The sequence below is a fragment of the Taudactylus pleione genome, unplaced genomic scaffold, assembly GCF_031769625.1.
Source record: "Taudactylus pleione unplaced genomic scaffold, aTauple2 ptg000897l, whole genome shotgun sequence".
In the NCBI taxonomy this organism is placed as follows: Eukaryota; Metazoa; Chordata; class Amphibia; order Anura; family Myobatrachidae; genus Taudactylus; species Taudactylus pleione.
This window is the reverse complement of record NW_028285298.1, coordinates 814333-831151: the sequence shown is the minus strand read 5'-3', so window position 1 is coordinate 831151 and position 16819 is coordinate 814333. Positions and strand designations below refer to the sequence as shown.

The following is a 16819-nucleotide window of genomic DNA, read 5'->3' as shown; positions in this document are numbered from 1 at the left end:
TCAGAGACAGAAATAGGAGCAAGAAGGGGGACGGGGAATGGATTGTGAGCGGCGGGTCAAAGCGAAGGGTTCACTTGGTGCAATCTCTCCTGCAAAACACAAACGCTAGAGGTCAGGGGTCATTGGGACAGCGAGCACTCACCTGCAGGCAGACTCGTACAGTCAATATTTAGAAAAGATGAACCTGGGTGATAGGACTTACTAACTGGGAGACGTTGTATCAGCAGCAGGACCAGGAAAGTACCATTATGTGGCACATTACGGAATTCTGCCATTAAATGCTCTCATACGCGTGACGTGTTGGATCTGACTATTATTGTGTAAATGCTGCCTCCTACATATTGGATGATGCTCATAGTAATTAGCCTTAAAGATTAAGGGCTCTATTTATCACAATCCGCATCTCTGATGTGATAAATTTGCCCAAATTCGCAATGCGATATTTGAATACATATTGCAAGGATGCATCAAATATCGCATGCAGGGACAGAGCCCGCGAGAAAGCTGGTTGATGGTGGCCCAGTGTGCACGCACGAGCGCAAAAAGCATTAGCTACGTGGCTCACTACAAAGGGGGCGGCTGTCGATGTTGATCGACAGCTCGTCCCGTCTTGTAGGCGTGGCGGGGGGGTGGCTTCACAAACTGAGGCGTTCCCATGCGAACGCCTGCTGTTTGTGGGCGGCCCCACTGACATCACCAGTGATGTCAGTGAGAGAGCTTCCAGCTCTATCAGAGCCAGAAGCTCTCTGGGGCTTGCGGCCACGAGACCCTACCACAAGGGTCTGGTCGCAAGCCCGATGGTCGCGATGGTCTTGACCATCATCCTGGCTGCTCGCAATAGCTGTGGGTGGTCACCCACAGCTATGTGAGCGGCCAGGAGGCCGCTCCATAAAAAAAAAAAAAGCCCTGATTCAGAGCGAGCGCTCTTTCAGAGCGTCCGGCTCCGAATCAGGGTCTCTGTCCCTGAATCCTTATCCCCGCACTTCTCAGGGTATTTTTTGCAAAAAAATACCCGTAGAGTGTGACCGCACATTTGCCGCCTCTTGTCCCCGCAAACTCCTTTCCCCCCCATCGATGGTATGCTGGTGGGTTAGTGCAGTGAACAGCTGTAGTTTTTGCAAGGACCTTTGCTATGGACACTAATTCCTGGTGTTCGCAGCAGGAGTGACGTCAGCAGCCATCGGAAAGTACCGTGTAATGGTTGCAACCGCCTCAATCTCTGCATCGAATGGAAGAAGCATCTCCATCGGATCAGAAACATCGATGGTTACCACCCATCCGTTTCTGAGGACCACACCTGCTATGGATATCACCCGCTATAATTGCCACTGCCGGGCCCACAACTAGGGCCAAGGTACTGTGTACCCATTCATTGCCGCCCATTCACTCTCACTGCACATGAGGCTTCCTACTGTCCCACTAAGTACCGTATCCATTTAGAGGCGAAAAGCCGCGATCTGCAAAAAGTGTTCGCCGATATGCGGTTTTTGCCTGTTTCCGATGTATCGCCCTATTCAATTCCAGGACGTTTACGCCTAGCTGAAGACTCCATAGGCAAAAACAGGCGACAATGTTTCTCTACCCAAAGGCAGGAGAAATGAATATTTTGGGGTAAAAATGGGGGGACTTGATTCAGAACCCTTTGGACACCCCTCTCCCCCCTAATGACTAATCAGGGGGGGGGAATCTTAACTCCCCCCCACCCACAAAAAGAAAAAAAAAACTTTAATTTTTGGGGTGAAAATGCAAAAAGTGTTTGAAAATTGGGTTAAAGTGCTGGGATAGTTATTTTGGGGTGCTCTATGGATGGGACAGGTGTTTTTAGGATTGTATTAAAAAAAAAAAAAAATTCTGCACTTTCCAAACCACAAAACATACTAGTATCCATTTACATCTACTCCTAATGTAACTGCAGCAATTATTTTTCAGGAAAGACATTGCTTAATATCATTTTTCCACAATTGTACAAATATGCATATAACAGCCCTTTCACTCAATATAAAATCCCTAATTACTTTTATTCTGGCTAATAATACACCTCTATATTGATTCCCCAGGTTAGTTATGCTTTATTGGTGGTACAGACTGATTTCCTCACAAAATACTGACCTTTTCGCCTGTTCCGCTATTCGCTGCATTCGCATATATGCCTTTTCGCCTGTTTTACAATTGAATAGGGCTGAAAGCAGGAGCGCGCATTGAGTAAGCAGGCAAAAACTTTGCCTCAAAACGCGAATGAGGCAAAAACATTGCGCTTTTCGACGATCTCTGCTTTACACGGCTAATTGAATCCGCCCCTAAGTTTAACTTTACACAAGAGAAAACATTTTTAAAAAATTTTCGGAAATAAATAGTGCGTTATGGAGAACTCACCTAGACTGCATGGGGCACACATTGTTCTGGAAAGAGATGAAAGACAAGAGATCACGTCACAGATTAGCATGCTATTATTTTCACCGTCACCAAACTTGTCATTCCTGCCTTGGGCATAAATAACGTGTAACCATTTCTGGTGCACAATGTGGGCGGCCATTTTTATTGGATGGGCTCATGTACATGAGAATGAATAGCCTGTATTCTAGTGAGGGTTTGCTCAGATCAGAAAACGGCGGCCTCTCAGTGGCGGGTGTTACTGACTTACTGTAGAGAAAGCTGAATGAAGTAAGGGGTGTTGCTTTTTTTTTCTTTTTCGCAATTTGTGGGACTTATTTGTGCATTTTACAGCTACTTTTAATTTTTCTAAATCTGTAACCATCAATTTCAGTGTGTTGCCAAATTTATTTTTGCAAAATACCATCTAGAAATGATAGAAAATGGATTTCAGCAGCACAATCCCCTTATGTTGATCGCATTTCTGTTTATTTTATACAATTATTTACTAGGTCCATTATATTAACGTTCAGTATGATGCTGTTCATTACAATGTGGGCCTATTAGTCATAGAGCAACTGCATTTTCTATTTCAACCACTAGAGAGTGCCATAGAGCCATATTTGTCTAACCTTGCATTATTGGCGCACATAGGGATTGTTTCTAAGCCGATGTTTACGCAGTTTAGCGATTGTTTGCTACTGGACATGCGCAAAACGCCATGGAAAGTCTCACTATGCACACACGAACATAAATTTAAGATGGAGGTCGTGTCTGAGCTCGCAGCTGCGTTCCCAAACGCAGAACTACAATCTTGGAGGCCAGCTTTAGAGAGAGAGTTGAGCTGCACAGCCCAGGACTGAGTCGATGTTCGGCCGATGTTTTGTTGATGGTGAAGGATTTGCACACAACGCTGATAGGGGAAATGGGTGAGGCAACATTTGCTCAGTCCGTCGCACACTATTTCAGGCAGGGAGTCTGTTAGCGGGCATTAGCATATTATACATTGCGAGCAAGAACACGGTTAAGAATGCAATAGCGTACAATCAGACCCATGGTAGCTGGTACCATGGTACAATCTAACTGGAGTTTTTTTTTCCTGCTCAGCAGGATTTATTTCATAGAATAGGGTCTTCCACCCATGGGTGACTTCCATTTATATGCATGTACCTACCCACCTATAACTTTTACTATGACGTGCTGTCATGTGACCTCATGACATCATGTGTTCCTGTCTCTTCCCTTCCATTGCATTTAAGGGTTCGGTGATGACAATTAAATACCGGTGTCCCCACACTATCTCAGTGTATGAGAGGGAGGGACCGTATTATTAATATGCAGCCATAAGGCTGAATAACCAAAGAAATCTATTGCCGCAATTTGTCAATATAATAGTCAGCTGCCTTGATGATACTGGCCCAGAACTTTAAGGGTTACCAATGGGATCTCTGGTAGGGCGAGCCAATAATATTACAGTATTCAGAAGCTACAGTAGGAAGCTTTCCCCCTCAGGGCCTGGCAAGGTTTCCCGACAACCCAGGAAAAACTTCAGTCTACTGCCCGCGACCACCACTCCCAATACCCACTTCCCAGACCCTCAGGTGAAAGTATGGAGCCGGCATCTTATAAGTTCCACAGCCACCTCCTGCACTAAGTATAATAAGGACGCCTCACTCAGAGACAGCCTTCATTTATGATAGGGAGAGATTTTGCGGTCAAACCTCAGAAAATTAAGTTTTCAGAGATTTGGGCGCTTACCGCTTATAGATAAAGCTCTGGAATGTGATACAGTCTGGGGCTTGGATGCGGTTGGCAATGCCATCTTTAGATGGCGTCGCCCAATAGAAGCCCATCGGTTTCTATTTGCAACTCCCCCTGAGAGGGATACAATTGGATACCTCCCAGCACCCTGGGCGGGGGGCTTCTGGCACTCGCTACATGTTCAGGAGGAGTCTCGGGTCCTAAACCTGGAAATCCGTCTATCTGAAAGGGCAGCTCTAACCGGGAGTGCGGCCTTTTGTGATTTATTTGAAGCATACAGCACTATTAAATGCCATCTTGCTTGCGATGACTGTCGGGATGCATCACATTCAAATTAAAATACATCCTGCATCCCGCCCCAGGTGAGATCTGTGGTATCTCCTTTGCACCAAGGACCTGATTCAGACCCGCTCGCTAGGATGCGTTTGTTCCTAACCAGACGATTTTCGCAATCTGCGCATGCGTATGCATTGCAGTGTGCTTGCGCGAACCAATGCGAGAGATCGGGAAGCGTTCTCTCGCTGCGCATAGACAGCCCAGCAGAGCGAGTGACAGGAGCGGCCGTTTGTGGGTGGTGACAGGGGCTGGCCATTAAAAACGGGGGAATGGAGGTGCGAAACGCAGGCGTGCCTGAGCGTCTCAACGCCATGTCAGGGGCATGTATAATTAAGAGGCAGTGTCATAGTACACCTGGCTGGATTTTACACTGAAGTGCTCGCAGTGCTTGTGGGAGGGTATGGTCAACCACAAGCGCTGCGATCGCACCTAATGGTACCCGATGTACCGATGGTTGCGTACACTTACTGGAGATGACGTGCGCAAGTGGGCGTCAATACTGGCTGGTGGGCGTCTGCATACACCATGCAATCGCACGCCAAGACATAGTGGGCGTGCTAATGCCTTGCCGTGCGATCGCCTGTCTTCCCAAACTTGCATACGCATCGGGCGAACGGTTCTGAATGAGCTCCCAAGTCCTGCGCAGAACTGAGGCAGGACAAAATAGGCAAATATCTTTTATTATAATCCTATTATAAATCCACTTTACAACCACATTTAACACAATGCTGTACAGTTACCTCCTTTACTGAACACCACCGTATCATCCTTCTTCAGGCCGAGGCCATTGCTGAATTCCATGAATCTGTGTTCCACATCATCCGGCATGTTCATCCCTCTCCCTGAGTAAGAAACACAGTATTGAAGAGGAGGCGCCACTGCGTAAATTATGGCAGTGTGCATCACAACCCCATGGTATAAAAATGGTGGACCGATACTGTACTGAGCCCTGGCTGGCCTCCATAGCAATTGTCCCCATCCACCGCTAATACCTACTTATTATATCTTTCCTGGAACTGCAGGAGCTCTTAGTTACCCATATGGCCCTGCACAATAATAATAATAATTTTTATTTTTATAGTGCTTTTCTCCCGCAGGACTCAAAAGTCACGGTAAGGGATATATTTGCAGTAATCCATGTCCAGGACTAGAACAACAGTCCACAAGGAGAAAAAATGGCTAGCAACAACCCAATACCTTGTTGCTAATATATATTATTATCCTAGGATGCACACTTCTGTATTTCCCTGTTTTGGAAACCTTACCGTATAACTTAAGGGATATGCAAGGATTATTCTCATGCACCGTTTTTGTATATTCCAGGGCAAATCCTGTGTAGTCTGTCCCGACAATGATGACTTCGTTATCTCCGTGCTCTGTGTGGAAATAACAGCGCCTGTTATCACGGAAGATGTGCAGAGACGCAAGAACGCAGAGGATTATTTACTAACGCTGCTCATTTGTGCAGTAACTCAGGGCAACCACAAGCAAGGCCTTCGTCTGCTTCATGCACGATAGACCATAAAAGCACGTGTCTGATTGGTCATCATGGTCTTGGAGCTGATTTGCAGCTATGAGCAGTTTTTAGTAAATAACCCGAGTTCTCTGTTATTACTCCAATATTTTTGCTGCAACAGAAAACTATAGATAAGATTATTATATCGGGCATGCGGACTGATATTTGGCCACAGATGCTGTGATATTAGACCAGCTGCCTAGTGTTGCTGATTGCATTATATTTATTCAACAGTAGGATTACTGACAGGAAGTCTGCTGTGCGTATGAAAATATCCTCCTCCCCCCCCATCCCCATGATCAGTCACATTTACCTTGTGTATATACTCCGCTCTTATTAGCTTCCAAAGCTTTTAATATATCTTTGTTAGCAGTCCATATTTATGTACAAGCCAAGGTTTAGTGGTCCTGTAATTGTTCATGACTGACCATGACATTGCTCTTACCAATCTTCCCTTTTGTCTCCATGAAAATTGAGACAGTGGGATAAATTTACTAAGATGGGAGTTCTATGAAGAAGTGATGTTGCCCATAGCAACCAATCAGATTCCAGGTATTATCTTCTAGAAGGTGCTAGATAAATGAGAAGTAGAATCTGATTGGTTGCTATGGGCAACATCACTTCTTAAATAGAACTCCCATCTTGGTAAATTTACCCCAGTGTCTCATTGACATTTTTGGGTGTGTAGTCAATTCATTTTGGGGCTGTCCATGTCTCTGGGGGTGCTCCAGAAAAAAAGTGCCAGGAATTCCGTCCCCTAAAATACCCCCCACGCTGCTCCTCAAATAGGGACTGTTCTGCATAAAGCAGGACAGCATGGCCTAATGCTATCACTAACATCTATGGTGTACCCTAAAATAACAAGCTCCTAAGCCAGAGGTTACCAAACACTGTCCTCAAAGCACCCCAACAGTTCAGGTTTTAGAGGGATCCATGGTTGAGCACAGGTGGTTAAATCATATTGACCGAGGTACCAATTGAGTCACCTGTGCTCAAGCATCATAGGCACCGGAACGATGGGGGGCGCCACTGTGGAGCGGCGCCCGTGGACGGTCAGGGGCTGTGCTTAATAGCAATAGGCTGCACTGAAAGTTTTCGGAGTTTGTTTCCGAGAACAAGCGCCATCTTCAGACGGCGCTTGCTCGCATAGCCCCGCTCCTTCCTATGGGAAGGAGTTCCGGGGATGCCAAGAGTGATCCGAGCGGATCCCTCCGCCGCCTCCTCACTACCGACCTCTGGTCACTCATGCATAGCCGGGGAGGAGGTAAGTAACGCAGCTACATCTGTAGCTGCGATACTAACCGAGGGGACAGCTGCTTTTCGGAGCAGCTGTCCCCTAACCGGAGCAATGATGAATTGCTCCGGTGTCCAGTTTCCCCCGCTGCGAGTCCCTCGCAGCGTGACCATTATAATCTTCAGGGGCCATACGGCCTCCGATGATGACTAGGGCCCTGAGTTTGGAATCTTCTGTCGTAAACATTGTTATATAACAGTAAGATAAGATCTACTAATTTATAGCCTTTTGCATGTGAAGTTAGCATTATTTTAATCAATCCTCTACAGCCTGACCCCTCTGTTGTGTTTATACCGACTTCTGGCTGAGACTCCCAATTACTTACTTACATGCAGTATTTTATACCTACCATCCCCATTGTGGCGGAGCAGACTGCCCTTTAAAGGGAGGAGTTTTGCCCAAAAGTGGTAGTTTTGGGGGTATTAGGACAGAGGTTGGGTGGGACGAGGCTTATTTTGTCCCGCTTGTGTGTCTAGGTATAATATTATATTGTGTGTCTAGGTATAATATTATATGAGAGTGGCACAGTAGTGTATGAGCAAATAATTTTACCTGGCATTATACGCTATGGAAAGTGATACACGATTTGGGATCTGCAGCGAGAGACAGCAGGTACTTACTGCTGTTGTGTCTGTAGTGTCCGCTAGTGATGGTTTCATATACGGCGTCCATTTGCTGGCAACCCTTGGGTCTGAAAAGTGTGGGGGGAAAAAAATGATATATAGTTGTTGTCATATCCTCATGTTATTATTATATACAGGTGCTTAATTATCAGACCGCGGCAATAAGGATCATAAGTTACCACCGCAGTTTATTATGAAATTATCTCTGGGGTGGCTGAGTATATGGCCTGGAGTGGTAAGGGTTAAATTAACGCTTTAGGATATGTGCACGCGTGACCTGGCTAATCTGCTTATGCATGCGCAGTGAAACTGATAGCCCAGATTTGGCCTTTCAGGCTCAGGAATAAAAACAACCTGGTAAAAACATAGACGATAATAAAACAAAAAAAAATAAAAAATCTTTTCAACATTGAAAAAAAAAACATTTGTCCATCCCTGCTGTTCAGTATTCTAAGGGGTATATTTACTAAAGTGAGAGTTTTTACTAGAAATGGAGATGTTGCCCATAGCAACCACTCAGATTCTAGCTATTATCTTCCAGAAGGTGCTAGTTAAATGTTAATCTGATTGGTTGCTATGGGCAACATCTATAGCACATTATACAACGCGGAAGGGATTATGGGATGACATAGTGGGTCCTGCTCATTGCCTCTAAATCAGAGGTACGCATTTGGAACTCCCAGAGGGGAGGCATACAATATGGGAGAGTATGTTCTTACGTCTTGAAGGCGACTGAGAATTTTATGTTATTGTCTTTGTCCAAGCTGTACACAATGATAGGAAGAGTCATGTCTGTCTTCATTTTCTGAAACATGGGACAGTTGGACGCTGCGGCGATTCCATACCACTGGCCCACGAACTGCGGATATACAAAAGATATCGGTTGTCGACAGCTCGTGCTTAGGGGGGTGATCAACTGGAACTAGTTTCCAGGGCTTCAATCAGACCTCTGCATAACAATTTTAGTGACCTGGTATCACTGAGGCACCTGATGCCTCATGCCTCAGTGTTTTCACCCGGTCTTAGTGAATGCATAGTCTCATTCTCCTAATTTATTGTTTCCCAAACTTGGGGGTCTATGTACTTAGCCTTGGAGAGAGAGAAGTGGTCAGAAATAAAGTACCAACCAATCAGCTCCTAACTGTCACGTTACAGGCTGTGTTTGAAAAAAAAAACAGTTAGGAGCTGATTAGTTGGTACTTTATCTCCATCCACTTTCTCTCTCTCTCTCCAAGGCTTAGTACATAGACCCCTTGGTCTTCAAAGCTCCCTAAAGCCGGGTAAACATAGACAAGGTCTAGTGTGCCTGCCATCTTTAGTGACGGGACCCGACGAGGGAGCATATACACGCTTGCTGATGCCGGCAGCGACGGCGGGGGCCAATCTGCATTCGCCAGATGGCCCGCGCTAACGATATCCCCCGTTGGACCTGCATGCGGAGCCAATGGAGGATGCCGCTGACGACGTGCAGGAGCGCACATCGTCAGCGACATAGCGAGTACACACTAGTTGCTCCAATCCTCCGGATCTGGCGACATTTCATCTAGTGTGTGTACCCGACGTAACCGTCATGAATGTAAGGCATACTTATTACTTACCTACTTTTCGTTCTTTGTCTGCAGGAGCAGCCCGAGGAGGAGAAGCAGGTGGGAGGTGATGGGGGGACTTTTCACGTCATTAAGCTCCACCCTTCGCAGTAAATTGCTGCATATACTGCATATTTAAATAGGGGCGGTGCCAAATGACGCGATTCTTATACAATCACATCATTAAGCCCCGCCCCCTACTCCGCGGACCGCCGATCTCCAGGAAAATTCTCTAGGAAGTGGGCAGGAAGCGGGAGAAGTGCCTACCCTTCCAGGGGTGAGGGGGATTACCCGAAAAATCGGAAGCCTCCAGCAGGTTCCGGGAGTGTAGGCATGTAGGGTTTAAGGATATCCTTGATATTTATGCTTGAGAAGAGAATACTTAATTATTTAGCACCTCAGTCATTTTGATTTAACCACCTGGTGGCATGAATATCCTTAAAACCTGGACTGTAAGGGGCTTTGAGGACCAAGTTTGGGAAACACTGTCGTAGCTGTTAGTTCGCCCCACAAAATAGTATACATTGAGAAGTGTTATTGAATTAACGCTACTTTGAGTATTCCCAAATCAAGTCAAACCAGCTTCTAATACGTACTGTACTAGAATACTGGGGGGGGGGATTAAATTCAATGCGATGATGAATAGCCGCAGGAACGAGCTCCCGCAGCTATTCAATACACCGCGCTGTGTGCCTGGTCAGGAATTGATTAAGTCAGAGAATGGCGGTTCTCGCAACTTAACCTGGGTGTTTAGTCGGGAGGACCGGCATTCTCCGACTGAAGTGCCGACTGTGCGGCTGTAAGCTGGAAAACAGCTGTGAGCCCTAAACTTTTGTCGGATTTCTCCTCGCATCCCCAGGGGGGTGTGAGAAGAAATCCTTTAGCCGCCCAAACAGCGCGGTGAGTTGAATAGCTGCGGGAGCTCCCTCCAGGACTATTCAGCATCGCACGGAATTGAATTCCCCCCATAGAATGGAATTCCTAATACTTTGTATTGCAAATACTATATACATTGTGGTATTGCTTGTATTATTGTGTGACTTTTGCTATATGATAAATATCGCTAGAATGATATTCTGTTAAACATAACATAATATTTGGAATAACTAATTTAATTAAAAATGCTTAATTGTTATTCCTTAGTAAAACAAGACAGTAATTCACCATGCTATGTGATCGCTCGGCCACTAGAGGCACTATGCTGATCATAGCATAGGTTATTTTTATGATGGGTCCAGGGGGGCCTCACACCTCACTACCTGCACACTTACCTTGTGCTGACAAGCGGGTTCCTCCTACTCCGTGTCGCCATCTTCCCAGCGACAGAGCCTTTGCAATCCTGTGTGACAACTTGCCGAATATTACTGGGAAGATGGTGCCACAGTGAAGGAGGTACCCGTTTGCCAGTGAGATGCCGGCACCGGGAGGTTGCTACTGAATAGAGGAGGGTGCCCGCTATATACGGGCCCCCTCTGGCGTTAATACCCCCCATGGATCATAGGATAACTAAAAACACCCAGAGGCCAATATAAACCATCTTCCAATCATATTTATGGGATCTGAGATCGATGTTATGGGGCAAATGGACTCTTACATTCCTAAGGCTCGATCCAGTTAGGTACAAATTACTGGCAACACGAGTAGGTGCGGCTATACGCCGTGCTTATGGTTCCGCCGGACTCACAGCTTTTACAAAAACGTGCAAGATTGGCCCGCATGGGGGCGAATTGCCGTGACTTTGCTGGCATTCCTATACCGTTATAATGTCATCTCGCCGTCTTTGCACCTAATTGGGGTGACCCCCCCATATAATACAGACATGCAGACAAGGGTTGTTTTGTGCAGAATAACATCTTAACATTATATATTTATATTTTTGTTATAGGATAATTAAGTTATAATTCCCCTTTCACTTACTTTGCTCATGTCAATATCCTTTTGTACGGTGACCTCCGCAGCATGACACTGGCAGTAGGACAGAAGTAGGAGGAAGGCAGAGACTTGGAACATGGTTCTGACTGTGGTGAGATATTGGTGTGAGGTGTCCGACGCCCAGCCCTGGTATTTATACACCCATCAGTGGCAAGCGATGGACAGCGCATATAAAGGACCATTGTTGAGATAAGTGCATTATGTAATGGCAGACACAAGGTCTCAGGATGCTGGGTGATCGATTTCACACTTAAGGGAAGGTGCTTGCCAAAAGTCTTAAGCTGGGTACACACTGATAGATATATCGTCCCGGCTGTGTGATTGACGGCTCACCTGGGCAGGTAATTTAAATGCCCAATCGGCTTCAGTCACTATACAGGTGGTGCTGGAAAAATGACTGGAGTGGATTTGTGGGTCACGTTTATCTCTCTCCACGGTTTGATACATCTTCCCTTGTATGTATGCATAACCCACAAGCTGCCCGATTTCGGCAGGACAGTCCCGCTTTAGGGGAAATGTCCAGCCATCCCACCCACAGGCCGCAGTGTCCATCGTGGAAAGAGCTGTGCATGCCTCTAGCGTGACACAAAGCAGGGCTGTGACACGTATCCATCCCCCCTGAAGGCAAGCGCACAAGGATCTGTTCTCTGGGTCCAAAATGTTGCTCTTTAGGGATCCCCAGACTTAAGTGACCTGAGCCCCTCCAAAGCCTTACTCCAGCTCTGACTATAAGGGGTAAATTTGCTAAAGTGAGAGTTTTTAGAAGTGAGTTTTAAAAGTGATGTTGCCCATAGCAACCAATCAGATTCTGGCTATTATCATCTAGAAGGTGCTGGTTAAATGCGAAGTAGAATCTGATTGGTTGCTATGGGCAATGTCACTTTTAAAACTCACTTCTAAAAACTCTCACTTTAGCAAATTTACCCCTAAGTACTATATTCACAGGTGGGTGCTCCCGTTTGTCCATGCGGCAATTTACTAACCACTAGGTTACTGCCAGGTTCTATCTGCAGCACTTTTATTTCTCATACTGTGGACATTGGTTTACTGATTCCAGTACTAACCTGATATGTTTTGTTAGGCAGGGGCGTGGCCTAATCGTGATAGGCGTGACCACGCCCCCTTAAAAAAAAAAAAAAAAAGATGCAGCGCTGTGAAGCCCCTCAGCCCAGCGCAAATCCAGGAAGGGGGGCGACTACAGGCAGAGCAGTTTCCCTTTGCAGGCTATAGACAAAGGCAGTAGCTGATGGTCTGACATGGAGCTCTCCGCTAGTGTATGGTGGCTTCTCAGGTGCCGGGAAGGGGTGCCATGTATTGGGCGGCCGCGGTGGTACACTTCGGGTACATAGTTACAGCCCTAAGTGGAGTGAATATGTTTTGGGCAATGGAGGAGGTGCCCCCTTCAGAGCTGGAGCCCGGCGGCAGGCGCCTCCATTGTCTCCCATAGTTCTGCCCCTGCTAGGGAGGCTCAATTTCTTCAGAGGTCCCTTATTTCAGAGAAACCAGCATATAGGTAAGGAAAGAATCAAGCGAAGGCAATACATAGAGGTTGCATAAAAATATCGGGCATCCAAGTGACATAGACTAGTTTGTGGGGACCCCATAAAAAAACTCAGGCACAACAGAAAAATAACACTGATGATATAGAATTTTTTTTTTCTCTTCAAGTGATCTAACATTGTAGTCTCAGCTGATGGCAGGAGGGCTAAAAAGAGTATCTACAATGTATTTCACACTATCAAAGCCCCCAAAGCTTCTGGGGACTTAGGGCCTGATTCAGAGCTGGACGCTATTTGCGCTCGCTCGTTCAGAAAAAAGGGGTGGCTATTCAAATGAACCGTTCGCTCTTTGCGGTCTGTTCACGCCTCTAGGTCTGAACGAGCGAACAAAACTTGCGGTCGTTTTTTTGGAAAACTACGCCCCCTGGCCGCTCGCATCCTACGTCATGTCCGCTATTTATTAGATTAATCGAGTACATCGACCAGCGTCTGAACTGCTCGCTATTCTTGTGGTTGGTTTTTCCTACCACAATCTTGCGAGCAGTTCTGACTATAAAATAACCCAGTGACGTGGTCAATGACGCTGCTGTATTAATTATGCACACCCATAAAACGCCCGTTTTGACCTTTAAGCACGCCTGCGTTCGGGACTCCACTCCCCGTTTTCAAGCACCTTCCCCTGTTACCACCCACATACTCCTCCTCCTGTCACTCAAAATAGCAGGCATTCGCTATTTAGCGAACAAACGATTTTCGGCCGCACTGACTGGTTCGCGCATGCGTATTACGATCCGTACGCATGCGCAGTTGTGCAAACATCACTCGAAACGAACGAGCGACTGCTTACGAGCAACTCTGAATCAGGCCCTTAGGCGGCCCCCAGCCATTCACTTTGCCGTTCCCTATACACAACTGTGTGTGTGTTTGTGTGTGTGTGTAGTTTTGGCCTGTCAGACTAGCGTGGCAGAGGGGTGGGGAGTAGGCGGCGGGATAGATGCGTTCCACCATGATCACTATAAGCCCCGGCCGCCGCCATTTTCCCTGTGATTTTTTTGTTGCACTGCAGCACTGGGCCTGTGCTGAAGAGCAGAATTCCGCAGTTCAACGAAAGGTAAGTATAAAGAAATATGGGTGCAGGGTGTGCAGTGCGGGCCCCTCCTGGACCCAGGGGCCCATGTGCACAACACACCCTGCACCCATTATAAATACGCCCATGACTATGGGGCCCATTTATCATTCAATATTTGAGGTAAAATCCCCGAAAACACACGTTTTCGGGGGTTTACCTCAAATACTAAGTATCCCCCGGATGTATGAAGGATGTAACTCCGATACCTGCTGCGATCCCTCCATTGCCGCTGGCAGCCGCCTCCCCCCATAGGTTTCTATGGGGGATGCGATGCTGCCAAATGTACCAATATCCGGAATGCGAAGCTTTCTCGATATTGGCACCAGCAGCTAACGCCATCTGAAGATAGCGTTAGCCGCTGTAGCCTATAGGCACTTACCGCATATCAGCCAGCGGAGGCTTATTCCAGATCCCTCCGCCAGCAATGGGCGCAGCTCAGGTGCAGCAGCCCCAGATGCACTTCGGCCACATCGCAGGAACGCATCACCCTGCATGTGCCGGATAATACATCCGGCCGCTATGATCGCATTTTGCAATGCGATCATGGGCGGTACTGCATGCCCTAATAGCGCTGCAAAATGCGATCATTCATAAATGGGCCCCTGTGACTCTAGGGCCAGAACAGGAGGGGAGAGGGGCTTATTGCTTATTGGCCTGTGGGCTTGGGTGAAATGAGCGATGTGTGGTTTAATAAGGTCACATCCATATCACAGAAGGATCCTCATTACTTACATCAAATCCTCCTATACATGTTATCGCTCTTATCAGGGCTTATGTGTCCTGTACCGGGCAAATAGAATGTACTGTACTAAGTGGAACTCTTAAGCTGTTTCCTCCTCCTGACACAATGATAAAACTTGGAGCAAGTTTGTAATTTAAGATGTAAAATTGGCTGCAAAGAAGGAATCTTCGGTCAAAGAGCAAGATTCACATAATATGCTGTTCTGTTATATTATTATCATCATCATTCATTTATAGAGTGGCAGTTATATTGTGCCGCGCTGGACAAGGGTCCATGACAACTGCCGACTCTGCAGATGGTGACTGCATCATACAATAATCATTTGTTTCCCCCCCTCATTTTTATTGTGTCTGATTAACAAGCAATTAATATCGCCCCTTAATATAATGAATAAATAATATTACATATAATACCATGATAAATTCATTTGTAATATTACATATAATACAATGATAAATTCATTTGTAATATTACATATAATACAATGATAAATTCGTTTGTGACCCTAATATATTAATCAGGGCAGTATATGGACTCTTCTGCGCCATGATCGAATACAAATTCTGCTAACGTGTATTCTGCAGTCAACTACCGCCAGGGTTTGTAACCCCTGTGTGTCCAAAGGGTCCTATATACTGTATGTTCATGCGATCGCACCAATTCTAACATTTGCCTTACTTTTAGGCCCGTATTCAATTTGAAGCGTTAAGTCCGGATCCGCGTTAAGGTACCGCCGATGACGTCATTATTTCCTGTTTTGGTTTTATCCCATATTCAATTTGAAAGACTCTCCGCCTAGGCGGAAAGTCAATGCAATGTAATAGGCGGTAAAGTATCGCCTATGAATGGCAGGCGGAAAAAAGTGCAGAATTGGGGTTTTGGGGTGCAACGTTGCGGGAACCCACGTGCAGCATTCAGACAGTCCCCCAAAGATAAAAAAAAAAAAAAACGTAACACCCCAAATAATTGACTTTGAAAAAGGGGGCGAAAAAAAAAAATGTTGAGGTACAAACTTAAAATCTAGCGAACTTGACTCTGGGGGGGGGTCCCCAAGTATGCCCCAGGTGTTTCTTTGATTGCAGGTGTTTGCGGCAGGTGGATTTTTCACGGTCACTTTTTCAACTTTAAATATGCTGACCCCCATTTTCAAGTACCCCAAATTTGCTGGGATAACTTATTTTCTGGAAAAAATACTCCTAAATACTATTCTGCATCAGGTATAGAAAAACGCTATTTAGCAGCTATTGAGCCCGTTTAAAAACACCAAATACCTTCAGCAAGCCAAATCGGGGGGTACCATAGTGAACCCCCATGTCAGAGCATCATTTGGGGGGTGTCAGGCTGATTTCCCCAAAAATGACAGTACTTTCAGCTAGTCACAGTATTGCCGGGTGCCGTTTACGCCTACTTTGAAGTTGAATACGGGGTAAAGCGTGCATGCGCGCGACACTTTAACGCCTACAAAACAGGTGAAGTCGGCGTTAAGTCCGGGCCGCGGTAACTTAACGCGGCTCGGCTCAAATTGAATACGGGCCTTAGATTGGCTGCCAGTTACAGTAATGTAATTACGAGTGATAGTGGACGGTTCGGGGGGGGGGGATGTTTGGTGACCTGATTCACACTCACAATCGCACCATGGTAGCGCCTCCCCCTGCTTTACAGTGCCGGAAATCTCTGCATTGTATAGCGGGGGCTGAGACGTGTCGATGCAATCGCGCTACCTACCACCCCCTGTACCAGCCACTATTTCAACCGCCATGCCCCCCTGCAATACCGACCTGGGGGGAGGTGAGGAAAGGTCTTCAGAGGTGACATCAGAGACCGTAGCATAATGAAGCCACATTCCCAGTTGTTGGGATGTAACAGGGGCAATCCGCTCTTTTGATATATGCAAAGGCAAATCTAGACTCATTATATGTGGGATGGTTTAGCAATTCTATCAATATAGTATTATAATGGGCACATTAATTACAATAATGAACATACGGAGAGACAGACGTGCCTGGGCAGACCTGCATGAAAACAAATAAA

The 16819-nt window shown here is 46.2% G+C and overlaps 1 protein-coding gene across 1 annotated transcript; it reads right to left on the bottom strand.

The window, feature by feature from the left end:
* LOC148474043 (olfactory protein-like) lies at nt 1-11496 on the bottom strand. The gene is made up of 6 exons (XM_088459143.1): nt 11404-11496; nt 8620-8759; nt 7898-7968; nt 5733-5843; nt 5208-5309; nt 1-89 (listed from the first exon to the last, which is right to left on the bottom strand). The coding sequence occupies exons 1-6, from the start codon at nt 11494-11496 to the stop codon at nt 1-3; spliced, it is 606 nt and encodes a 201-aa protein (XP_088315269.1).
* Nucleotides 11497-16819: the final 5323 nt, after the last annotated feature.